Source organism: Corylus avellana, chromosome ca2, assembly GCF_901000735.1.
Source record: "Corylus avellana chromosome ca2, CavTom2PMs-1.0".
NCBI classification, from domain to species: domain Eukaryota; kingdom Viridiplantae; phylum Streptophyta; class Magnoliopsida; order Fagales; family Betulaceae; genus Corylus; species Corylus avellana.
This window is the reverse complement of record NC_081542.1, coordinates 5,545,072-5,570,870: the sequence shown is the minus strand read 5'-3', so window position 1 is coordinate 5,570,870 and position 25,799 is coordinate 5,545,072. Positions and strand designations below refer to the sequence as shown.

Genomic DNA, 25,799 nt, shown 5'->3' with positions numbered 1-25,799 from the left:
TCCATCAACATTGTGGAATAATTACGAGGGAGGGTGGGAGTGTACGTACCTCGGTGAATTTTGAATTTTTTTAGTGTGTTTAAAGATGGACCTTTTAAATTGTAAGATAGAACAAGTAGGTCAGGCTCAAGACCATATCTCATAAACATAATAGTTATGGAGGAATTTCCCTTAAGAAAAACTAGATGACTCTGGTAGAAAGATTTGAAGGTTCTCTCAATTGATTTAGCCGCTTTATTCCTGGTATCACAGGTGAAACTTTCAGTGACAAAAGTCAATCAAATCAAACAATTGAGTGTGTAATTTGGGATTATGTTCTATAGAGTTATTGCTTTCACAAGATTGCTGACAAGACATAATAAATACTCTTTACCAAGCTCAATGAACAGTATGCCCACCATGGTAATTCCAGCCATGCAGGGAAACTCGAGGGGTGACACCTGAAGGGACCTCAAAAGTGAGTTTGATGGGCATAACCTCACCGGGCACTAGTGAGAAATAGTTGTCCGAGTAATGAACAGGAAGAATTCTCGTGTCTTCTCCTTCTTTGCGGTCTGTCTTCAAAGCATGAACAGAAAAATGAAGGAAGAAAGCAACCCCTACATCTTGCCCATTTACTTCGGCAACCCTTAAGCCGTCGTTTTCCTTCGCGAAAAAACTGTAAATCCTCCGGAACAAACCGACCTCATGTTTTTCGTCAGTCCCACTATGTACAGGCTCCACCGAGGCCATATCAAAATCACCATTACCTTGCCTAGCCATGAAATTGTTCAAATAGGTCAAATTTTTAGAGTCAGCTTTCTTGGATGTGTTTTGAACATGCATTTCAATTTCGAAAGTGGACCCTTTGATGAAAGCCTTAGATGTAATCTTGAGGGGTATTTTTTTCCTTCTGTACGGCTCCAGCAGCTTGTAATCTCCACCTGGCAGATGTAGCCAGTAAAAGTTTCTAGATATAATGCTGTAGTCTGATTTGTTGTAGAGTTTGAGGAGAAGGAAGTACACTGGCTTTGGGTTTTTAGACTTTGGATACTTCATCTCAACAATGGACACTGTTCTTTTGGGTGGCGCAGAGAGCTTTTCAAAAACTTTGTAGTAAGGACATGAACCTTCCAGATCCCAGACTGAGGCTTCAATGGCTATGTTAGATAGTTCCTCTGATGTAGTATTGGCAACCTGTTTAAGGCACGATGAGAAAACAATTGCACAACTCTCTCCCCCTCTCCCCGCCCACCCCCAACAGAAAAACAGAAGCACAAAAGAAAATGAACTATGAGCCTATTTGCAAATTTTCGATCAACTTTTTATGCATTGAATTTCAAAATTCAATCCGTACTAATGAATTAGAACTTTTATTGGTGTGGAAATTACCTCTATAAAATAAGTAGCCAGATTCAGCTGGACGTGGATTGGTTCTGCAGCAGTGCGACAGCCATAGAAACCTGCCGTTTGGTCAAGGAGATGATCATAAAACTGACCTCTAAGACCAGTCCAAGGATTCTGTGTCTTCCAAATCAGGACACCAGTGAATTTACTCCACATATGGGAAGTCCAGCCCTCCAGCAGAGCTCTATACTGAATGTAGTTAGCCAGTTGAGCCTAAGATGACCATTTCAAGTTAGTCACTGCAAGAACAGAGATGAGACAATGCAAAAGTCTACTGGAATAGCTACAGAAAGATTTTGATTTACCTTTAAACAAAAATCATCGAGATCCTTTGGGGTACCATAAAGTTCAATTTGATCATGAACAGATTTTTTTGGATTTGAATAGGGTATGTATTTATGGTATTCCCATATGGGGTTTGGAATTTCTTCTGTGTACCCACCAGGAAGCTTCTTCAACACCGGAATCTTCCAGCCTTCTGGAGGCATTGTTGCTCTGATAGTATCCGCAACAGGCATCCCGACAGAACCAACCTCAGGATTGAATCCATACTTGTAAAAATTATTTTTGAAGAAGTCTTCAGGATTTTGGATTTCATAAGGGCCATCTGTGAAGTCCCCCTTTCCATTTGCAAACCCATCCCACATGGATCCTTGGATGTAAACACGAGTACCATCAAGATATTGGCTAGGATCCTTCAACACTGGGGATGAATCTTCTAAGGACGTGCTGGTTTCATTGGAAAGTTCAAAATAAGGATGGAGTCTGAGGTCATTTTTCAAAGCTGTGTTGATGTCATCTGGTGGAACTTGCTCATTCCCACCTACCCAAAGAGCAAGACTAGCATGGTTCCTGAGAAGCTTGACAGTGTCTCTTGCACATAGCAGAAAAAGATCATGATCCAGGGGACCATTTGGATTTGATACTGGGACACCTCGTCCATCAACATCTCCAGTAATCCAAAACTCTTGCCACACCTACAAAATCAGATCAGGCACATGGATCAAGTTATACCAGAGTGTGGTGCATTAACTTGAAATATCAAATCCAAAGTGGTACACTAGAATCTTGAGGTTCAGCAAATCTGTAGTTTAGCTTCAACACAAAGCAACACAGAATACACTCTTGTAGGAACATTTCAAAGCTTCATTTACCAAGTAAGGAGGCGTACCAAAATTGAAGTGCCAGAGAATCCTACTGCACTATATAAAACAGCTTAAAATGATCAAATAACTTTTTTCTAGAAAAATGATGCTTAAGTAGATTATTGGCAATTAAAAAGTACTACTGAAATCAATTAAGCAATTATCCTAAGTAATTTACTTGACTACAAGAATCCATTATTCGATTTAGCTCTATCTAGAGACCGTGTCCCCTTTTTAAAAAATTGGTAGTGGCAATAAAAGATAGCATACAAAATGAATGCATTCACTAAAATCTAAGGGTAGCTCCAGTTAAGGAAAAGATAGAATAATTTGATTAAGATGGTTTGTTTCTGGAAACAAAGAACTCAATACTAATGAATTCTTTATTAAAGTTGAATAAGCTTTGCAAGAACAAGAAGGTGGCTAGAAATATATCAGGTCTAATCTAAGGCAGAGGCGGGCCGAAAAGATACAAGAGCCAACTATCTAACAGGGTGTATGGCCCAAAAGGGAGATCAAAGTCCAATAATAATGATGATGGTGGTGCTAATCCATGTATTTAGCAAGAGAAATTGGAATTACAAGTAATGTTGAGTTATAGCAAAGAAAATAAAGAATTTGCTCACAAAACTGGGGTTGCTTGTGTGTTTACTTCTTCCCACAACAAAAGTTATTCCGGTTATAACCAACTTTTGAAAACATTTGCAGAAACTTTAGATCAGTGATACCCTACTAGTTTTTTTTTCTTTTTCTTTTTCTTTTTCTTTTTTTTTTTTGATAATTTGCCCTAATAGTTTTGAAAATAGTTACAAAAATCAACAATATTTAACCATTATCATGTGACTGATTTAAATGATCAACATACCCTCACCTTATACAGTCGCAAGAATACCCGTGTTCTTGGAAAAGTACTGCAGACTATAGTTGTTAGGTTCTTTCAGTCTATAAAATTTTTCTCCAGATAACTGATGTATCAAAATATTCTTGGCATTGCTAATACAATTCCATGATAAAATGAAAAGATCCCTAAGCATTTTATACATCTTATGCTGCAAGTGTCAAGTAATGAAACCTTCAGTATACTTCATACAAATTTTGATGAATCTGAACACTTCCAGGATTTGTCCAAACTTCACTCAAACCCACCTCCATGCCTCCCACCCACCAACTATGCACAAAGGGAAGAAAACACGCCACACACACACACACACACACACACACACACACACGAGAGAGAGAGAGAGAGAGAGAGAGAGAGAGGCATAGCTTACCAGAAGACCATAAATATCACAATAATGATAAAATTCTGGCCTCTCGGCCAATCCGCCACCCCAACAGCGAAGCATGTTAAAATTCATATCAGCATGAAACTTGATGTCTGTTTTGTAACGTTTCTTTGACAGCCGTAGTAACCCATCTGACAATATCCAATTACCACCACGAATAAAAATAGGCTGCCCGTTGACCTTGAACAACCTTTATATCAAAAATGTGAAGAATACAGATCATAATATCAAAAATCGAAACCAATGTAGAATGTTTATTGTAGAAGGAAACCATGAAACGGGTATGGGGGGCAGGAGAAGCTAGGCCATTTATGAATTATATGTATAAAGCCATACCTTCCACCAGTGGCACTATCAATATGGCTCTCAATTTTCCGCATTCCAAATAGATGGCTCCACGCATCAGACTCCCCGTATCCTTTCACATCAACAGTAATGTGTACGTTGTACAAGGATTGTTTTCCCATACCATTTGGCCACCATAAGTTGGGCTTGTAGAAAAAAAGCTGCAAATTAACACCATTAGCACATCGACAGGAGTACTGACAGTAAGTAACTAGATAAATGCAACTTATCGGAGTCCATAATAAATGGATGCTCCAAATGCTTGGTCATCCTAAATTACACATCTCCAGATTTCCACTTTGGAGAGTTCAAGACACAGATTAGAAAGAAAGGTTATTTTCCTTCTATTTTTAGGGTCAATATGTAATTTTTTACTTTTTTCTGTTCCCTTTTTTTTTTCCCAGGTAAGGTGTTGCATGCTTTTGCCTCGTTTAAATGGTATGTACAATATCAATGTACTGAACTAAGAAGGAAGTTGGGTACCTAAATGTACAATGTCATATTAATATTTAATAAAACACTGACATTGATATCTAACTTTGCCAAATCATAACCGGAAGATATGAGTATCATAAACAGTCTACATACAGACCAACAAGGAAAACTGCAGAAACCAAAGATAGTCACATTTTAGGACATGTCCAGGCAAAAATCTGTTAGTTGACCAAGCTACACTGAGAATTATATATAACAGGATGAACCAATCAAACAGATAAGACCTAAGAGCGTATTAATGAGCGGGAACAAAAGCAATCCTTTAGCTAAGAGCAGAATAACTAGAGTAAAAAAAGAGGGTAAAACACTCCATAGTCAGAAGAATGAGGAAGATTGTCCTAGCACCAAAAGAGTTAGTGTACATTACCGAACAGATTCCTATGGTGAGTACAATTACTGGTTGCCTAAGATGCTAGAATAAGTCAACAAGACTTCTTCACTTCAATTGGCAGAAGGGTGTAGATAACTCACATAGCCCAGTTCCTATACACAAACTCCAAGCCGGCCTAAACAACAACCCAGAGTAATCTTCTTCTTCTTTTTTCTTTTTTCCTTTTTCATGTCTGGGAAATGCAATTGTGCAAGAATTCCAACCCAATCTAATATTGTTTTCTTGAATTTTCACGTGTGGGGAATCCAGAGATGCATAAATTTAAAAACTAAGATACAAGAATAAAAGAAGTTTACCCTTGACAACTGAGTAAATTTTTCTTGAAACAAAAGTAAAATTTAGAAATGCTTTGCAAAGAGGCAGGCAGAAAGAAGTCTATTGTCTGCTAAGATTAGTAAGAATGCACACTACCACTGACCTCTGGAAATGTATATTGCACTCGTGATCCAGCAGGGATTGACAAATTTTGAGTCTCAAGATGCTCTACTAGACAAACGTTTCCCTCAAGTTCCGTTGTCACTTGAACATTCAAAGAACACTGAGCAACCCAGCCACTTCTATTTTCCAACTCTGTCGTAGCATGCAAATATACCCTCTTGTAATTGTCGAAAAAGGACGAAACCAAGTGGGGATCAACTATTTTCACCGGCTGCACCAAATACTAAGCCATCAGTATCTGAAACTTAATCATGGAATCTGCTGCAGAACTTGCATGACCAAGAATCAATGTTATAAGGAACTATGATGGAAAAAGGAATATGCAGTACAACATTTTTTTTTTTTTTTTTATAAGTAAAAATGTATATATAAAAAAGCCCAAAAGGGCGCAACACAATTACACAGGGGGTATAAGAGCGAGCGCAAAGCGCCACGAGTACACAAAAAGTATACAAAGGGCAACCCAAGAAAACCCACAAAAAGACCCAAAATAAGACCCAAAACAAACCTATGCTCACGAGGAGCTCCCACAAAAAAAACCCAGAGAAACAGGAGCAAACACAATAAAAACTCCCTCCCACCCGAACAAACATAAGGGCTACTACATAATAGTCTTGCCCTTCCTTCCCCGAGAAGTCCCATTAGTTATACCGTACTTAATGGAGCTTTCTAAATTTAAAAGCTCTCTTTTGCCCTTAGTCCTAGGCTGCCCAACCATTAAATCCGGTAACACCTTCTGCATCAATGCCAACTCCTCATCGCAATCCGGGGGGCGTGCAATCTTATTTGCCCGACAAGTGTCCTCTACCATGACCTTCAAGAACACCATTTGTTCCTCATCGTGCTTTACACCTTCCTTCAACCACTCAATCAGCTACTGTTGGGCTTTGGTCAGACCAATTTCCACAGCACTGGCAGCAGCATTGTAGATCCCCAAAGGCAGCCCAGAAACTAGAACAACACCCACATCCGCCTCCAGACCCGGATCTAGGTCCAGAACCGGATCCAAATCCAGGACCGGATCCAGATCCAGGACTGGGACCGAATCCAGATCCAAGACCAGATTCGAGTCCTGGACTCGAATCCGGTACCGGATCCAGATCTAGGACCGAATCCAGATCCAGGACGGATCCAGATCTAGGACCGGATTCAAATCCAGAATCCGATCCAGATCCGAAAATACCCCAGAAACCGAACCCATGTGATGAGGCCTGACCTTCTTCAACTTAACCTTAGGCCCAATCCTCAACGTAAAGCCACGCAAGGATTTGGGCTTAAAGCCAAGCCTGATAGAAAGGACCTGCTCCACATCAGCCCTAAAATTCTCCAGAAACTTCTTCAACGAGCGCAGAACCATTTCTAGAAGACGTCAAATGAATAGTACATGGTTGGTGCAACAACCATGCACTATTCCTTTGACGTCTTCTAAAAATGGTTGGTGCAACAACCTTATACTATTCATTTGACGTCTTCTAGAAAATACTACCATTGTTTACTCATTTGGCTCCATTTTCAACAATCTCCCACTTTGAGTCTAATGAGTTTGAATCTCAACAATCTCCGCAAAATCGTCATAACCTCTACTGCAACTCGTCCACTTGTCCTCAAGCCTGAAGACCAACTGAAGTTGAGCAACGGAACTGATGATCCTCGATTAATGAGGCAGGCTGCTGTATTGATTGCCTCAGCGCAAAACTGCTTGGGTAGGCCTGACTGAATGCGCATGCTTATGGCTCTTTCTGTTAGTGTTCGGCTCATCCGTTCTACCGCCCCGTTCTGCTGTGGAGTTCCTGGAACAGTCCATTCCAAAAGGATCCCATTCTCGAAACAAAATGTTTTGAACCCGGTGTATAACTTTGAGCCCTTTTTCACTCATGTGGCCTAGCCTTTGGTGCCACAGATCTGCATCAGTACTTGCATCCGCAATAACAATAGTATCCCTCATATCTGTGGTCATATAGAGGGTATTAGTCTTTTCACCTTGAGCTATAATCCTAGCTCCCATACTGACCTTCCATTTACCCCCGTAGAAGTGAATGCCATGCCCTTCATCATCAAGCTGTCCCACAAAGATCAGATTCTTCTTCAACTTTGGAACATATCTGACTTTCTCCAACTTCCATACTGAATCGGTGTGTATTCTGATCCGAACATTTCCTATGCCCACAACATCTAGCGCCGTACCATCAGCTAGATACACCTTCCCGAAATCTCCACTAACATAGTTCCCAAGATTTCGCATATTACTATCGTATGAAAGGAAGCCCCCGAGTCCAACGCCCAAGAATCAAAGGGACTGTCAACCGACAGGATCAGGGCCTCTTGCGCTCCATTTGCCACCATGTTTGCAGAGTCGCTCTCTGCCTCCTTCGGAGCTTTACACTGGTATTTGAAATGAACCCTTTTTTTTTTTTTTTGATAAGTAAAGATTTGTATATATCAAAAAAAAAAAAAAAAAAGCGCGAAGTGCTTCTAAGTACACAAGAAAGTATACATTGGTAACCCACCACAAGCCCAACAAACAACCCAAGGTGACCCAACCCAAAAAGACCCTACAAGCAACCGTAACCAGAACTAAAACCACAAAAAAAAAACCTAGCACCAGCCCTAAAACCCAAACCCCTACTGTACCTCAGGTGGAAAGGAAATATCATTATCGGACCCAAAACAACCCCGCCGGCGCTGGCACTTCTCCAGAGAAGGTCTCCAGCCTCTAGCCTCAAAATTGATGGAGCACTCCAAATTCTTGAGCACAATTCCAACACCCAACAATTTTTGAACTGCTCTAGCTGTTGGAATTTCTTGGATACCTCAATTTTGACCTGCCGGTCCTTGATCTCGACCTTCCATGCCCACTGCCTCTGTTTGAACTTCTGCCTCTACTTTCCACATTCAAAGCAGATCCGAAAGTGGACTTATCATCTGCCTTCTTCATGGTCGCATGAGAGATGATGTCTTGCACAATCTCATTGAACTTGAGAGTTGTCTTTCCAAACATGAGCGTGGTGACAAAATGCTCATATGAATCTGGAAATGATGCAAGCAACAAGAAGGCTCGATCTTCTTCGCTGAATTGAACATCAATTCGGTTCAAGTCATTGATCAAGGCATTGAAGATGTTGATGTGCTTCATCATGTCCCTCGCCTTCCTTAATCTCCAGTTTGAAGAGTTTCTTCTTGAGGAAGAGCTTATTTGACAAGGATTTCCCCAAGTATATGGCTTCTAGCTTGTCCCACATATCTTTGGCAGAGGTCGCCGCTATCACATGATTTAACACATCATCTGTGATATACATCTCAATAGAAGAGATTGCCCGTTGATCAATATCCAACCACTCGGGGTCAAGTCATTGCATCCGGTCTTTCTAAGGCAATTTACAACCTTTGTTGAACAAGAACGCCACGCATCCGCCTTTGCCATAAGCCAAAATTGATCTTTTCGTCAAATGGCTTTATCTCAATTTTCATTGAGCCTCCGGATCCGTAATTTGGATTCCACTTCTTTGAGCTGTCACTCGAAGAAGTAACTTCAAGAATGGATATCCTTCTTGTTGTATAAACTAGACGCTATTGCTCCCACTCGAACAATATTTTGCGTACAGTACCTGATCTCTGATACCAATTGTTGGGAAATTAGACACCGCTAATTCCCCTTCGGGATCTTGGGATCCAATTTGTCAAGAAAAACAACAATACACAAGTGCGGTAAATAGTATTTGACCAAAGATACAACTAGGTACGTTCCCAGGAAAGATTGGAGGAGTCACACCGGTCTCACTTAAAAACCAATCTCCTAAGACAGAACCGTACTAGTGAATTTTGATTAGTACTATGAACACGAACAACCACACAAGACAAGAAATTTATACGCGCTTCAGCCAATACTGCATACATCCACCGAGTTGTAGAGATTTCACTATTTTGGGAGAAAATAACAGGGAGACTTTACAAGAGATATTTCTGAGAGAGATTGCACACAACTCTTCTCTGTGGTGATCTGCAATCTTATATGCCTAACACTAAACTTATCTCACTATACTCTTTTCTCTCAACCTTTCCTTCTTCTTCTCTACTCTATTCTTGCTTGGCTTAGCTTATAAAACATTGAAGCTTGTTACTCCTTATATAGGTGTAGGAGGTCGTTGAAGCGCCGCCACCCTAAGTAGGTCTCCCACCACCAGCTTCCTCCTTGAACGGCAGACCATACTCCAACTCGAACCAATTGACTAGGGTTTGTGTCTCCTCACCACCCTTCACCCCCTCATACCAGTCCGCCATCAGAAACAGGTCTGACTGCTTCACGATAACGGGCGACGCACTAGGAGACGCACCATCTCTAGTCGGAATACCTCCAGAAACCTTCGTCAAAATCAATGCAACGCCGAGCACAAGCAGCTTCCTGAGTTCGCTTACAAAACGCCGCCAACCCCAACCTCTGCGACCCTTAGGGAGCCAAATAGTCCTTTTCTGGTTCCCCTCAACAAACACAGCCACCTCTAAGAAATTACCGGCCTTATTGCTACCCTTACTAACCCTCAGAACCTCCACCTCCTCACGGAACGATTTAGCAAAATCTCCCGTTCCCTGAGCCAACAACGCCTCCTCCACCGTATCCACCACCCAATCGGCGTATCGAAACCCTAGATTAATAAATCCACCAAACCCTTTCCTTCTTTCCTCCAAGCGACTTGTAGACATACCAGGCTTCGCCGAGAAGGAGAAGGACTTAGCTTCCACCTTAAAACGACGCTCCACCTCCACACAGCCACCCCCGAAAGGGATCGACCCAACCACCCACCGCACGCCGCTCACATGGCTGCAAACCTTGGGGACTCAAAGCTTCCCGAATAAATCTCTAGAGCACTCCAATGCTTTGATAGAACGGAAGCCAACAGTCTGAAGTGCTCGAAGGCACGAGCAGCACCTGTCACCTGGCTAAACGCAACAACACGTGCCTCCACAGGATACGCGTGAGCAGAGTTTGAGAGGAGAGAGTAGAGAGGTTTTGAGAGGAGAGAGACTGTCGTGTCAACTTTTAATTATATAGTACAACTTTTTATAAGCATGCATATCTACAGCTCATGAGGGCCCTACTTCTTATGACTGCACCAGTGCATTGATTAGCTTGTATGACAAGATGAAATTCCAGATGTCATTAACATTAATCACATATCTACTGTTATGGAAAGAATTTATGCATTTGAAATATAACTTACCCCGGTTATAGAAATAGATACCTCATCCCATATGCCAGTGTTCCTATCCCTGTAATAGCACATATATCAAGTATATTAAAACAGAAGTATTCTGTCTTGATATGATCTATAAATATAGGGTTGCACTCAGCTGGCAGGTGAACAAATGGATGGGTGATAATAGAAAAAAACACATTCTAAAAGTGAAAATCACACTGCAGCAGAGGATGCAAGTGGAAGTGCCGACTGTGTTTTACTTTTGAAGTCTTATAAATCAAATAACTCCTCCCCATATTTCATGTCTATAATTCATTCTTCCATGTGAGTGCTCATCCCACGAGTTACTTATAATACTTTGGTTGGCAGCTTGGTTGTAAGAGGAAATTTCTAATAGTGTTATCATCAATCTGCTGCTACCATCTCCCATAATCCAATGAGAAACTAGAGGAAACGATATCATTATGGAAAGGACAATATTGATAACAACCACCTCCATGATCAAAAGTAACAGCAGTCACCTTATAGGAGCCATCCAATCCCAACCCTCAACATATTGTGTGGCAACATCCTTTCCAATCTACCATTAAAGCAAATTAATGTTAGATTGCATGTTTTGCAAGCATGGCAGAACTTATTTCTATACTCCATCATTCGATTTGCAGGAGATCCAATATTCATGTATTTATGAAAATATAGTAATGAATAAAATGGTATAAAATAAATTGATAGGTTGTCGATTTAGCTACAAACCTCATGATCACCACCTTGCCCCCCCTTAGAAGGAATTCTCCCGGGATGATCTGGAGGGTGAACAAGAACAGCAAGCAAGTTTTGACCATCAGGATGCAGAATATCAGTGACATCCAGAGAATGCCTCCTAAACATCCCTTTTGGCAGGACCTTTTGGTGCCCATTTAAATACAACTCTGCAGAATAATTGATTCCACGAAAATTCAGATCCAGACGCTGATTTCCTGACTGCAAAAGGTCAAGCAATTAGACACTTTTTTATAGGGGAGGGAAAAAAAAAAGGATCAGATTTGAGACTAAGAAGCAAACAGGCTTGGAAACTGCCAGCTTCTAAACAAGTTTGATGAATTCCAACTCTATTTGAAATGTGAAAATCAGACAACAAATTTCCAGAAAAATAAAAATAAACCATCTTTGGTGAAAAATTGACCCAATATCACTAGCCAACTACCCCAAGTACTGACCCACTGCAAAAGAAAAAGAAGTAATTTCAAGTAGAATGAAACCTCAAGGATCATATTCTATGTCAATAAATTGCATACCAGATTACTCTGAAAAGTTGTAAAGAACCAGAATGTGTAGTACTCTCTCCCAGAATCAGCAATATCTATAATTGTCTCGTTTTGCAGCCCATAGAAGGGATCAGGAACAACTTCGTTCTTCACCAAGGTTGCCAAAACACTGTCAATTAAATCACCGTTAGCCCGGATCCCTCGAGCAATACAACTTTCTTTTTATTTTATTTTTCTATAAGTTCCTCAACAGCTACGACATTAACAGTGGGTCTATGCAGATACAGCATTTTCTGTCCATTTCTGGTTTCTAGGAACTATACTGGATGCTAAATTCTATGAGTATGATCAACCGAGGCATAAATAAATGAAAAATGAAGGACCGCCATACGAAACTAAGACCTAAATTCCAGCGACATGGTTTCTAGCTAGAATTATCTCATGCTCGTTTTGATCAAAAAAGAAGAAAGAAAGAAAGTATAGGTGTTTACGTTCCCGGAACGACGGCATTCATCCAGGGGGAGGTGGGCCCAGAGGGAGGGTGAGTGGTGGTGAGCTGGGTCCCGCTGAGAGGAACCTCCGTGGACCTCGCGGCGAGCCATCCCGAGTCAAGCCGAGTCGTCCCTATCTCCGCCATTGCTAGAGCCCTAGACCGAGTCTGACTCGCTCACGAATGAGAGCTTCTCTTCAAGTCAATCAGGACTCAAGGGCTTTGTCTTTGTCGGTGCGGCAGTGAAAGACAGAGAGGTGGGAGGTGGGGTCGGGGTCATCCATTGGCCACGTGCATGTGTCCGTTTGTTTATTTACCGCCTCCGCCTTATATATTATTGTTATGTGTTGCCCACAAACGGCGACGTTTTAGTTCCACATATAGGCAATTGTTGCTTTTAGTATAACGTATTTACAATTTTCCCCAGTTTAGCAATATTTTCCCAAACCGTGAATTACTTGCCACTTTATCAGTTTATCTCACCCAAGACCATCCCAACCGTTCATCATTCTTAATCTCCACCGTTCAAATTCCTTACCTTTAAGAATCTTCCAAAGAACAACTCAGATCTCAGAAGCTTCTGCCCCTATCATGTCGTGGCGTCTCTACCATCCGGAAAAAGTGCTGCTGCCAAGCACTGCTCCTGGCGCCCTTTAACCACGGAGATCATTAAAGAAAACTATTACAATAAATTGTTTGGGAGCGGATGGGTTACATGCGAATTTTGATCCAAGCTTGGGATCTTTTTGTAAATTTGGTGATGGGAATTGGATCTTGTTATATGAGTTTGATTAATTATGGTTAACAAGCCTACGAGACTGTTATAGGAATTTCGATCCAGATCGCCAGCAACGTTAATGCCCCCGAGTGAGTGAGGGTGGGAACTCTACGTAGACCAAAACAACTTCTATAATTCTTGTGGCTCCACTACTATAGCACACTCTGAATCACGTGTTTGCTGCTTTTGTTGTGTTTGATCAATACAATTATACAAACAACAACAACAAAAAAATCAAACAAGAAAAAAAAAAAAATCAATTGACAGTGCGTTTGGGTTACTGGCTATCTTTGGCGGTGGTCCGATGGTTCTGTGGGGGGTTTTCTAGGTTGTGGGTGTTTGTGTGGTGGTCGTTTTCTGTGTTGCATGGGCTGTTGGTTTGAATTTCTCAGTGGCCCTGTGGGTCTAGTGGGGGGGTCCGTTGGGTTGAATGTTATCGTGGATTTCTGAAAATATATAATCTTTAAATAGAAATACAATAAGATGACGCAGATAAAACTCTTAATTAATTTTAATTCTATTTTAAATAATCTAATCATAATTTTAATAATCTAATCTTAATGAGTTGAATAAAATTCCAACTCAACTGCTCAACCTAATCTTATCCATATCAAGTAAGAACAGGGTAAAGTTCCAAGTTTGTTGAAGGGTGGCTTTGAGTATGGTTTTGAGGAAATTATGCAACCAACTAGGGGTGTTTAAACGGAGCGCTTATAACCGCTCCGTCAACCGTTAATTACTAATCACTAACCACTTTGGTAGGCGGTTATAAAAATTCGTTAACATGTTAGGGCGATTGCAATTAACGGTTCTAGGGGTAGGAAAAAAAATTTAATAACTGCTAACCGCATACCTTTATATATAATAATATAAATATACATATTATATATTTTATATTAATAATAATTATAATATAACATCCAAAATGACACTGTTTTGGATAACATTGCCCGACAAAAAAAAAAAACATATTCTTTTCATCTTGTTGGGAACACTTTGACCCAAAAACGTTTAAAATAGGCCTAGTGATGGCCCAAAACACTTAAAAATCTCAAAAGCCCATATAAAAAAAGTGGTTATAAAACTTCCGATTATTTGTTTGAATAACCGTTAACCGCCGGTTATAAAATAATGATTGTTGTTAGCGGTTATAGCCAATAACCACTAACCATAACCGCTTGTACAGTCCTACTTAACCAACTAAGGTGGGTTCAAAGATGTTTATGACTTTAAAGGCTAGAGATGAAACCCAAGTAGAGGAAGAGCAAGTTTAGGAAATGAAACATCTACAATTGATTCTATTAACAACATCAGCTTTATAATAAACATTCTTGGATCATCTATTCTAACTTTCAAAGTGATTGTCAATGAAGCAAAAAAAGTTAATCCGTCAACAAAGCTCGAATATTATCCAATTTGTATGAAGAAGTGCTTTGCATGGATCTAAGATTTATCTGACATGAGTAGGTACACAAAGCTTAGAGAAATTCCTTCTCATACAAAGAAAAAAAAAGATAATAATAGGCTGTCCTCCAATTATAGTATTGTATTTACATTATGATACATATTCTATTACCATACGTATTGAGAAAGAGATTGACATCTATAGTTTTGGACCATAAGTATTAAGAAAGAGATTGATATACATTGTTTGGCTTTAATAGAGAGAGATGGTCCAAAAAAGAGTTCAATAAGATCATTGAAACTTCAAAGATATTAAAAGCTTTTTGTCTTAGTGTGAACGCAAATAAGATAAGGCTTTTTATAATAATAATAATAAGATAAGGCTTGTGAAGAAAACGTCATGCATAAGCATAATAAGGGAAGTAAAAATATTTGTTTGACTTTGAAAGAGGGTCTCCCTTCCTTATGGGTTGGAACCATTTCCATGTGACTACTTGATTGTATTTAGATATATAAGGTTAAAAGTCTATATCTATATATATAAACTCAAATGAAAAATATTTTAAAAAATCAAACAATTTTGAGATAAATTGGGTAAAAGAACGGTGGATCGAATTTTAGCGGGAACCGCCACGTGGTGACCTATATCTCACCTGCTGAGTGCTGACGAGACGCAACGTATTATACTATTATACTAACTACTAATAAGCTGAATGCAACGGCTCTGATCTTATCCTAATTGTCATTCTCTCATCATCGTCATCACATTAAAACGCGTGCCCCCTTTCACTGCGTCTCATAATTTTTCAGGAAGACAAAGCTCGACCAACTTTTCCACCAATAATTTTCCGAGAAAATTCTTGGCGATCATTTTCCCGAGAAAATATTGTTCTCATGGAATCTCCGGCGCAGCGTCGCCTCCATGCCATCCAATGCCACCTCCTTCCCACCTCCGACAATTCCCACTCCCTTGTTCAAGCTAACCTCACAGCTGGAGAGTTCGTTCATGGTACTTTCTCTCTCTACGACGTATAATAATATATCATATATGTATGTATTAATTTATAAAACTTGTTAGTATATAAGCATAAGGAGCAATTGAGCGATGGAAGCTTTGTCTGATCAGATAAAATTTGGAGTTGTGTAGTAGATATTGTGGCTGCTTTGATTCTATAGCTTTTTTTTTTAGATGAATGAGCAACTTTATTAACGAAAACAACTCCAACAAACTGGAACCCAGCTACCCACAGTAGCTAACAAACAAGATTCTGCAGCTTATGTGAGATTGTAATTCTGATTCGTAGGACACGTTTGTTTTGTAGCTCTGGAAGACCAGATTGTTTTTCTCAAACTGTTTCGGAAAACTGATTTACTACGAAAACAATGAAAACTCGCCGTTTTGGTTCTTTTTTATATTGTTAAATGTGTCGTCGTATCTGAAATAGTGGAGGAAAAAAATAAATCGTTTCTAAGATTTTTTGTGTTCAATAACTGATCAATTACTCTGTTTTCCGCGTTCTCAACTCGTTTGCATTGGACTTTAACTTATGTTTTTTTTTTTTTTTTTTTTTCTCTCTCTCTCTCTCCCTCTTGGAACGAGTAATGCTTTACCACTCCCTAAAACTCATTAGGACTTAACTCTCTTTTTGGTTATATGTGTGAATTTTCTTTATATTTTATGTTCTTGGGCATCAAAATGTTGGGTTCAATTTCTGAGCAGGGCTGGGTTACAGTGTAGCTCTTCCAGAAAAGTTGCAAACAGGCAAGTGGAATGTGCATAGGTACTCACTACTCTTGTTTCTGTTTCTACTTCACTTCGTTACTTGTAGGTATGCTGTTTCCATTTTTCTTTTCTAGGACAACATGAAACTTTGTTACTTTTTGGTGGCAGATCAGCACGTTCTCCTTTGAAGCTCGTAAGTAGATTTGCTGACCATCCTGAAATTGGGACGCTTCATGATAATTTCGTGTGAGGGTTCTTACTCTTTTGGTTAAACTTGCACTTGGCTTTTATGCTTTTGTATTTGTTGTAAATATGCTCTGCCTTGAATGCGCTTTTTGTTGTTTATATAATTTGTTTTTAGGAGAACTATTGCAACTATATGTGCTTTGAGCTTTTTGCCTAAACTTATTACATAATGGGAGAGATAAGATATTTCTCAAAATATGTGAATACAGGCATGCTGTTGAAACTTTCCATGATTACAAATACTTGGGTACGCGAACTCGGATAGATGGTACAATTGGAGAGTAAGTTGGCTATCAATTACTTAAGAATGTATCTCCTGTTGATTAAACATCACTAGCCTTCTCCGCATAAGTATCTGTGACATGTTCTTTAAAACTGAAGGTACAAGTGGATGACATATGGGGAAGCTGGAACTGCTCGCGAAGCAATAGGTTCTGGCCTACAGTATCATGGGTTACAAAAAGTTAGTCACTTCTAGAGTACTTAGATTCTTCTTTTTTAAGGACCCCTGTAATCCTCAACTTAGTTGCAATTGGATAAGCTCATAACTCTTGTTCTCATCTATGGTGTTTAGCTTGTATACCAAATGCAGCCTATGTGGACCTCTTAGTTTAGAAGTTGTCATTTCACGAATATTTTAGTACTGAAAATATGATTGGTTCGTCTGGTGTCTCATGGAACAGGGAGCTTGCATTGGAATTTATTTTATAAATAGACCGGAGTGGCTGATTGTGGATCATGCCTGCTCAGCTTATTCATATATCTCGGTTCCCCTGTATGACACTCTTGGTGTGTATCTAATTGTCTAAATGTATCTTCCTAGTCTGTTGAGCCTGCTCTGACAGTATATTTTTCTATGTGCAGGTCCAGATGCTGTTAAATTTGCTGTGAATCATGCTGGTGTCCAGGCTATTTTTTGTGTCCCACAGACTTTGAACAGCGTGAGTTTGATCTTACTTTCCTATAGTTTCCAATAATATCGACTGGTAAAAGGCTGATTACGCACTTGATATTTTTCAGTGTTTTTTTCCTCTTTTTATATTTTTCATATATTTTGATAATTTAGATATTTCTGCTATTTTTTCTAATATTTTCTGATATTGTGACCAATATATTTCTGAACGATATTTTAATATGTCTATTCCGATTCTCAATGCATTGTGATATACTGGCGAGATTTTAAACCATGTGTGTGCATTCATCCACACATCTTGTGGTCATAAATTCTTTGATTAATGGAAACTTGGCATACAATAATTTATATTTTATTATTTTCAGTATGTGAGGACCTTTCAGAAAATTTTCAATTTGTGTTGAAAATGCTAGTTCGTGTATTGGATTTTTTGTTGCTCATTGCAAACAGATTGCCTGACAAATCAGGTTTCTCACATGTGTAACTTGTTTTTATATTTTTTATCTCTTAAGAAGCATAATGTCTTTCATTTGTTTGAGATTTCATTCAGCATTTCTTGCCAAAGGTTTGGTTGGTAGTACCCCTTTTGGCCACATATAACAGAATTATCCCTGATAATTTGAAGTCTATGACCCTGCTTCCTTATGGGCTTCAATGATCTGGCTGGACATGCAATCCCATTTCAGTTTCATATTGCTTCTTGTTTTTGTCCGAATCAGATATCTACATTTTCTATGACTTTCATCACTGATAAACTGCATTTTGATTCCCAATTTGCAACATATCTTATATCCTTCTCCTGGAACTTGCAGTTGTTGAGCTTCCTATCTGAGATTCCATCTGTACGTCTTATAGTGGTGTGTACTCCTAAAATCTCGTTGCTGTATTTTTTTATAAAGTTAAAAGAATGCTAGATGCTTGTCAGCAGTTTTCTGATGTATTTTTTTCCCTGCATCCATAATGACATAGGTAGTGGGAGGCATGGATGAATATTTACCTTCTCTTCCGTCAGCATCTGGAATGAAGGTTATATCATATTTGAAATTAATCAGTGAGGTAAAGTTGGAAATTTCACTTTTCATTTCCTCCAAGAATGGAATTCTGATCATATTAATATATTCATGGTCTGACAAAAAAAAATCATAGATTTTGCATGGTTGTACTTCTATATCTATCCAATTGGGTGATGGTTTTTGACAAGGGTCAAGACGTGCTTAAAGTTCAAATTTTTTTGACAAGGTTCATGACAGCCATTTATTCAACTGGACACTTTTCACATTGTTGATGTGACTTTCACCGATCTACTTGTGGCTGTGGGCCCCAATTTGTTTTCTCCTTCTCCAAGTAGGAGAGTAATTGTTGAGCAAACATTGTGACTTTATTTTTTCCCTCTTGAGCACTGACTTTCATGCATTATAAAAGGAGGCTTTTGAGTGGTTTTCTCTTCACTATTTTTGTACTTCATCTTTGGCTAGTGAATTTCTTCGTGATCATCTCCGTCTATGGATATACCTCATATTGAGGGAACTACATAAATGTTGGTGTTCTTGTGTGTGATTATTTTTATTTACCATAATTTTGGTCTATTTTACAACAAGTGGTATCAGAGCTAAGTTTCGATATTTAAATTGATGATTATGGTAAATAGGGTGAGTACCAAGTTGAATGGCAAGAACAACTTCTCTTTTTGGCAGAGAAAGGATGAAAGATCTTTTTATTCAGCCCTATAAGGTGTTATTGGGAAATGCGAAGAGATGATGAGTGGAAAGAGATGGATGCCAAAGCTATCAGTGCGATTCGTTTATACCTGTCAGATGAAGTTATTCATAATGTTGCGATTTTTGTGTTAAAAAAATTGGAGTTAGGGACCTAGCCATTGGTGCCAATAAGACATCCAGTGCACTCAGTACTACTAATGGGAGGGTGGCCAGTAGCTATGTAGGAGTTCATTGATGAAGAAAAGGTTAAGACAATTTGGCAGAAATTAGAGTGTGCACATGGTGAAGAATTTGACGAATAAGTATATGTGAAGAAGCAATTTTATGGTTTACAGATGGAGGAAATACAAATTTGCTTGAGTACCTCAACAAGTTTAACATAATGAATTCATAGTTGTGAACTTTTGAGTGAAAATTGAAGAAGATAAATCGATACTTTTGTTAGCATTGCTTCACCTTTGTATAATCATCTGGTTATGATATTATTGTATGGGAAAAAAACTCTAGAATTGAAAGAGGTGATTAAAACTCTTTTGTCACATGAAAAATGAGAAAACCTGTCAATGATCAGATTGATAGGCTTGTGGCGAGGTTTGAGCCAAAGAGTGGAAGGGAATAGGCCTAACAAGGAAAATAATGGCAGAGCTAGGCAGTCTCGATTTAAGTCACAATCGACAAAAGATGTAAAATCTTGGTTAGATTCAAAAGATGTGGAGTGCTATTAGTATCACCAAATAGGGCATTACATAAGATTTCGTAAGGTATTGAAACAAGACACTAGAAGATAACAAAATAAAAAAAAGTTTCGCAAATTTAGTCAATGTTGCCAATGATGAGAGAGAGCCGCAAGCCCTATTTTTTCTCTTTTGTTTTCTCTTCTAGGAAATAACCTCTTTTGTGTGAGTGAGATTTTGGGTGTATTGGGGCTTTGGGTTTGAGTGTTTTTTCTTCACTATTTTTGTACTCCGTCTTTGGTTAGTGAGTTTCTTCATGATCATCTCCGCTTGTGGACGTATCTCACATTGAGGGAACCTCGTAAATTTGAGTATTCTTGTGTGTGATTATTTTTATTTACCATAATTGTGGTGTATTGCACAGCACACGTGTTGAAAGTTGAACACAACTAAGTTGATAGGGTCATAATTAGGCCTTTGTTTTTTATTTACAACATCCAAATCCTTTACTTCACGTACAGAGTGTTTCTCATATATTTCTTGATTCTATTGATGTTAGCCTGTTATGAAATATTATAACCTGATTATCTTTTACCTCAATTCACAATCTATAACTAGTCTTGTGATTATTGATCTTAAATGCAAAATAAAGATTCCAAATCTGTTCTTTTTTTCTGACGGTGAATATGTAAGTGAAAAAGTTTATATGTTTCATCACCTTACAGTAGATTTTCTTTTAGGGCCGCAGTAGCCTGCTGCCTTTTTGCCCTCCTAAGCCTGAAGATATTGCAACCATATGCTATACTAGTGGTACTACTGGAACACCAAAGGTAGCGCACTTGTTTTGTACGCTTTCTATGTTAATTTTGTCACCTTCACCCATTTACCATGTACTAAATGGCATAGTTTTATGCTTTTATTTTTCTTTTCGTTTATCCTTCTGGAAAGGGAGTTGTATTGACACATGGAAACCTGATTTCAAGTGCTGCTGGTTTTTCTCATTCGATCAAATTCAATCCTGCTGACATGTGAGTGCTTTATTTATTACAGAATATACCCATCAAATTGAAAGTTACTATAATGCTTTTAAATTTCCAAATGTTTTTTTACAATATGTTACTTTTGACAGTTACATGTCGTATCTTCCTTTGGCACACATCTATGAACGAACAAACCAAGTTGTCTCTGTGTACTATGGTGTGGCTATTGGTTTCTATCAAGGGGTATGTGTTACATTTGAATATTAAGTTTTATAACTCGTGTTTGAGAACCTTGAGCATATAATTGTTTATATCTGTCAAATTACATACATTATATATATATATATATATATCATCAAAATAGAGGAAATGGAAGTCAAATAATGTTTTTTATGCTCCTGTATTTGTTCTTATTACTTGGATTTAGAATATGGACTCCATTTTGGCATTCTAGTATGCCAAATAAGTAACTACAGGAGCCACATATTACAGTATTTGAAACTTATCTCATCTATTTGTAGATTCCTGTTCATTGTTCGACTGTGCCGTTAGCATTAACGTACCTTTTGCATTACACAACATACAGATAAGATGTTCAAAATTCAAACTTTCTCAACCTTGAGTTGATAAACGTCCCCACAAGAAAAAAAGAAGAAAGACTTTCAGTATTTTAATTTTCAAGCTAGTGTTGGTCCTGACAACTGGTGCCTAACTTCTATTGTATTTACATACAGCATTAACGTTAGTGCCTGAGGTAGTATAACAGCTTAGTACTTCTGGTGCAGCTTTTAAATAAAACTAGCTATTGTAGTTTCTTATGACCGTACAAGAATTGGATGCTCAAAGTTGTACACCGACTGAAAATAATTGAACTTTCCCTAGCAATGAATATCTAAATATAGCATAACCGCATAGCTCTGTTTTGCATAGATTTCTGAAGGAGTTAATGTGGCTCTGATGGTTGCCTATAAGGTGATTCACAGTAAAAAAATAAAGTTTTCGGTGCTATGTTAATGTTGATGCACAGTAGACAGCACATTTCTCTTGATAATGTACACTTTCGGCTGTTGAACAAGTTTAAGTAATGTTTATGGTTTTTCTTTGTACGTGCTTTACATATGGCTCTCTTCTTATTTTCAGGACAATCTGAAATTGATGGATGACTTGGCTGCTCTTAGGCCAACGATATTTTGCAGTGTTCCTCGGTTGTATAATCGAATATACTCTGGGTAATCATGACTTTGTGCTATTTAAATTACTCATTTGATTACAATTTGTATTGTAACTGCATCAGGTCTAATTTAGTGTATTGTGATAGAATTACAAATGCTGTAATGGCTTCTGGAATGCTGAAGGAGAGACTATTTAGAGCTGCCTACAACTCCAAGAAGCAAGCCATAATGAGTGGTATGTGTGCTATACAACATAAGTTCACTGATCGGGCCTGCTGCTATTGCGTTTTGGTCATTTGTTGATTCATGTAATACCATCATTTCAGGCCGGAATCCATCACCAATGTGGGACAGATTGGTATTCAATAAAATAAAAGAAAAGCTTGGAGGACGAGTCCGTTTTATGGGATCGGGTGCTTCACCATTGTCTCCTGATGTCATGGACTTCTTGAGGGTGTAAGTCATATGTCTTGGAATATATGGACTATAGAATGTAGAATGGTTCTCTTTGGATGTTAATACATTATTACTGTGAACATTACCCCAAATAACAGGTGCTTTGGCTGTCAAGTAATTGAAGGATATGGCATGACCGAGACTTCTTGTGTCATAAGCATAATGGACGAGGGTGATACTCTATCTGGTCATGTTGGGTCCCCTAATCCTGCCTGTGGTAAGTTCTTGAGTAATGGCATTGAAATTAACTAAATAAAATTATGGCACACCTATATGCTTGATTGGATTTTGGTTTATGGCACACCTATATGCTTGATTGGATTTTGGTTTCTGGTTACCAGATTCAAAATTTTCCTTCAGCATGTTTGCTGTGATTTGTGCTTAGCTGTATTTCCCTTTCTCGCTTTCAGAAATCAAACTTGTGGATGTTCCTGAGATGAACTATACCTCCGAAGATCAGCCTCATCCTCGTGGTGAAATCTGTGTGAGGGGTCCCATTGTGTTTCAAGGCTACTACAAGGACGAAGTCCAATCGTACTCATCTTGCATATGTTATTACTTTGTGTAACTAAAATACATTAGTACTTTAATTACCTGACCATAAAGGTGATGAAACAGGAGAGAAGTAATTGATAATGATGGATGGCTGCACACAGGAGACATTGGGTTGTGGTTACCTGGAGGCCGCCTTAAGATTATTGATAGGTAAGATTTTACTATTTTTCTATCATGTTATCTAAAAGAATTGATGGTGGCACTGCTTGTAGTACTTACCCCATCTAATTGCAACAAAAAGTCAAGAACTAATCTCTCTAAATTCTGAAGATTGCCAGTTGAACCATGACAAGTGAAAGACCAACTAGACCTGGCTTCACTGGAAAAAAGACAAGGTTTTTGGAAGATTCATTGTCGATGTTTGTGGCAGATTTCGATACGTGTGGCTGTCGCAACTAATTTTATAGGGAGTGGTTGAAAGTAACCGTAAAACAAGCATTCTTCTGTCCTCAATAAAAGGCCATCTATCATCATGCCAGCCGCTAATAAATATCCTCCTGTGCTTGTCATGCATGCTAAAAATCACATTGGTTAAGTGCCACCAGACATCATCCTTAAGTTCACATAGTGAATTTTGATATGTCATAATTGGGATAACCATAATGGGTGGGCTTTTTTCTCACTTAATAACAACTTGATATACGTCACACATGTCAAGCACGGGGAGAAAACTTAATCCAAGTCCAACCACATGCTTGGAAAAAGGTGCACAATACAAAAAATATAACAATGCTTACATCAGGTATAAACCGATCCTGCCTCTGTATATCTTGTAGGTTAAAGTAGACCAAAGTAGATATGGGCCAACTTATATATATTAGAAAGCCTATTTTGGCTGTTTTTAATACTTCACCATAGTATATATAAGAAATCTTTTGAGGAATCCAGATAATTAGGGCTTTGGCTTTCACTGTGTCCTTGGGGCAAGTTCAAACCTTGAGAAAAATAGTATGACACTCTCCCTTTTCTCGTAGGGTCTTCTGACTGTAAATCATTTGATTCAGTATGACAATTATACAGAATCTGGGATCTCATTGAATTTTTGTTGTCAACTTATAACAGGAAAAAGAATATATTTAAGTTGGCACAGGGTGAGTATATAGCACCGGAGAAGATTGAGAACGTGTATGCCAAGTGCAAATTTATTTCTCAATGTTTCATATATGGTAAGGAAATGGAAGTTACTTTGTATAATAAAATAAACTCTTCAGCTATGGTCTATGCTGACTACTGAATTGTTATTAGGTGATAGCTTGAACTCGAGTCTAGTAGCTGTAATTGCAGTGGAACCAGATGTAATGAAAGATTGGGCCGCATCAGTGGGAATCAAGGTAGTTAAGTTGACTCTGCAAGATTTATTATCATGCTGCTTTTTTTATTCATCAGGTCTGAAACCTGCTTGGTTGAAACATTTCTCTTTTAAAGGCCATTCAGAAATCGACCATATGGCGCCATCGCTTTTCATCTCTAACCATAATGTACAGCATGATAAGTTTATATCATTGAACGAGGAAACCAGCACTGGATTTTTAGTTTTTAGTTGGTTTAAAAAGCATGTTTTGAGGTTTGTTTCTTAAATAAAGCTGATTTTAGCTCGTGTGAGTGCTTAAACATGAATTGGAGGCCAGATTTTTAACTGATGATTAATTTCTATGTTGTGCCAGTGCCATTCTGCTTCCATATGAAGCATCATTGGCAACAGTGGAGTTTTTTTTTCCGTATTTTTTTCTTCCCATTTTAATGGTTTTCTCTTATTGCATTATTTCACAGTATGAAAATTTAGGACAATTGTGCAATGATCCACGAGCGAGAGCTGCAGTTCTTGCTGATATGGATGATGTTGGAAGGGAAGCTCAGGTAATGTTTTGAGATACTCTTCAATTTTTAAAGTTCTTTGTTTCTGATGTTTTTCTTTTGGCTATGCAGCTGAGAGGTTTTGAATTTGTAAAAGCTGTAACTTTGGTGCCTGAACCGTTCACTTCGGAGAATGACCTTCTCACTCCAACATTCAAGGTAAACGTCTGATTCTTTTTCCTCAGAAGACCTTAGGCCCTGATAACCCTAATGCCCCATTTAAATGTCAAAAGACAGAAGGGAAAGTAAATTGGACAGGTGTTTTCTGCATCTCTGTCTGCTCCAAACAAAGCATAGAATGAGAAGGGAAAGAGTATTTCACTATATTGACCTGAATTATGTTGCAGGTCAAGAGGCCCCAAGCAAAGGCATACTTTGCCAAACAAATATCAGACATGTATGCTGAGCTTTCTAAATCGGACCCAGCACCATAAATAATGCCATGACCTGAAGTCCATTTAAGCTACATGAAGGAAAAAAAAAAATCATACTTCCAGTTTCTGTGATCACAAGACTGATTGTTGTAATCTGCCACGCTTCTTTAGGATTTATATTTGTTGAAGAAATGTGGTTTTCATTACTTGGACTTCATAGGTATTCTGATTTGTTTATTTTTAGCCCTATATGGGGTCAAACATTTTTTGTTATGAAAAACGCTCAAAGTTTATGTAACAAAGATGACATCAACGTTTCTGGAATTCCATTCATGAAGAATCTTAACTTAAACTGCATTGGGTGCTTATGATTGCCCATTATCTAGGCACATCAGGAAGATGAGAACCTTCATAGCTGGTTAGATGCATTTGCTGTACTCACTTCTTTCATATGCAAGTCCCATCGGGAGTCTCTCAACTGTAGTCGGACAGGCGATTGCAGCCAATCCTATTAGTTCA

The 25,799-nt window shown here is 38.5% G+C and overlaps 2 protein-coding genes across 2 annotated transcripts; one reads left to right on the top strand and one right to left on the bottom strand.

Annotated features, from left to right (window-relative positions):
- Window positions 1–211: 211 nt before the first annotated feature.
- Window positions 212–12,658, bottom strand: LOC132168921 (mannosylglycoprotein endo-beta-mannosidase). The gene is made up of 11 exons (XM_059580010.1): window positions 12,435–12,658; window positions 11,974–12,112; window positions 11,432–11,659; window positions 11,200–11,258; window positions 10,703–10,751; window positions 5,467–5,697; window positions 4,154–4,323; window positions 3,803–4,007; window positions 1,692–2,363; window positions 1,372–1,599; window positions 212–1,176 (listed from the first exon to the last, which is right to left on the bottom strand). Exons 1-11 carry the CDS (start codon window positions 12,578–12,580, stop codon window positions 379–381), a joined length of 2,925 nt encoding a protein of 974 aa, XP_059435993.1. The 5' UTR covers window positions 12,581–12,658; the 3' UTR covers window positions 212–378.
- A 2,744-nt stretch (window positions 12,659–15,402) lies between these two features.
- On the top strand, window positions 15,403–25,632 carry LOC132168931 (long chain acyl-CoA synthetase 7, peroxisomal). Its single transcript, XM_059580029.1, has 23 exons — window positions 15,403–15,624; window positions 16,336–16,396; window positions 16,507–16,584; window positions 16,794–16,865; window positions 16,966–17,047; window positions 17,268–17,373; window positions 17,449–17,525; window positions 18,310–18,354; window positions 18,467–18,553; window positions 20,630–20,719; window positions 20,838–20,917; window positions 21,019–21,112; window positions 22,010–22,098; window positions 22,188–22,276; window positions 22,368–22,497; window positions 22,596–22,714; window positions 22,908–23,031; window positions 23,116–23,202; window positions 24,115–24,218; window positions 24,298–24,383; window positions 24,823–24,909; window positions 24,979–25,065; window positions 25,254–25,632. The coding sequence occupies exons 1-23, from the start codon at window positions 15,510–15,512 to the stop codon at window positions 25,338–25,340; spliced, it is 2,076 nt and encodes a 691-aa protein (XP_059436012.1). The 5' UTR covers window positions 15,403–15,509; the 3' UTR covers window positions 25,341–25,632.
- Window positions 25,633–25,799: the final 167 nt, after the last annotated feature.

What these genes read in the sequence shown, in the direction of transcription:
- LOC132168921 (XM_059580010.1), bottom strand. Translation starts at nt 12,580, where the DNA reads ATGGCGGAGATAGGGACGACTCGGCTTGACTCGGGATGGCTCGCCGCG. An exon ending in GGCAAGGTGGTGATCATGAG is followed by an intron (nt 11,259 to 11,431) that starts GTTTGTAGCTAA and finishes CTTTAATGGTAG; the next exon opens with ATTGGAAAGGATGTTGCCAC. An exon ending in TATCTATTTCTATAACCGGG is followed by an intron (nt 5,698 to 10,702) that starts GTAAGTTATATT and finishes TATTTGGTGCAG; the next exon opens with CCGGTGAAAATAGTTGATCC.
- LOC132168931 (XM_059580029.1), top strand. Translation starts at nt 15,510, where the DNA reads ATGGAATCTCCGGCGCAGCGTCGCCTCCATGCCATCCAATGCCACCTC. An exon ending in CATCTGTACGTCTTATAGTG is followed by an intron (nt 18,355 to 18,466) that starts GTGTGTACTCCT and finishes ATAATGACATAG; the next exon opens with GTAGTGGGAGGCATGGATGA. An exon ending in CCGCATCAGTGGGAATCAAG is followed by an intron (nt 24,384 to 24,822) that starts GTAGTTAAGTTG and finishes ATTATTTCACAG; the next exon opens with TATGAAAATTTAGGACAATT.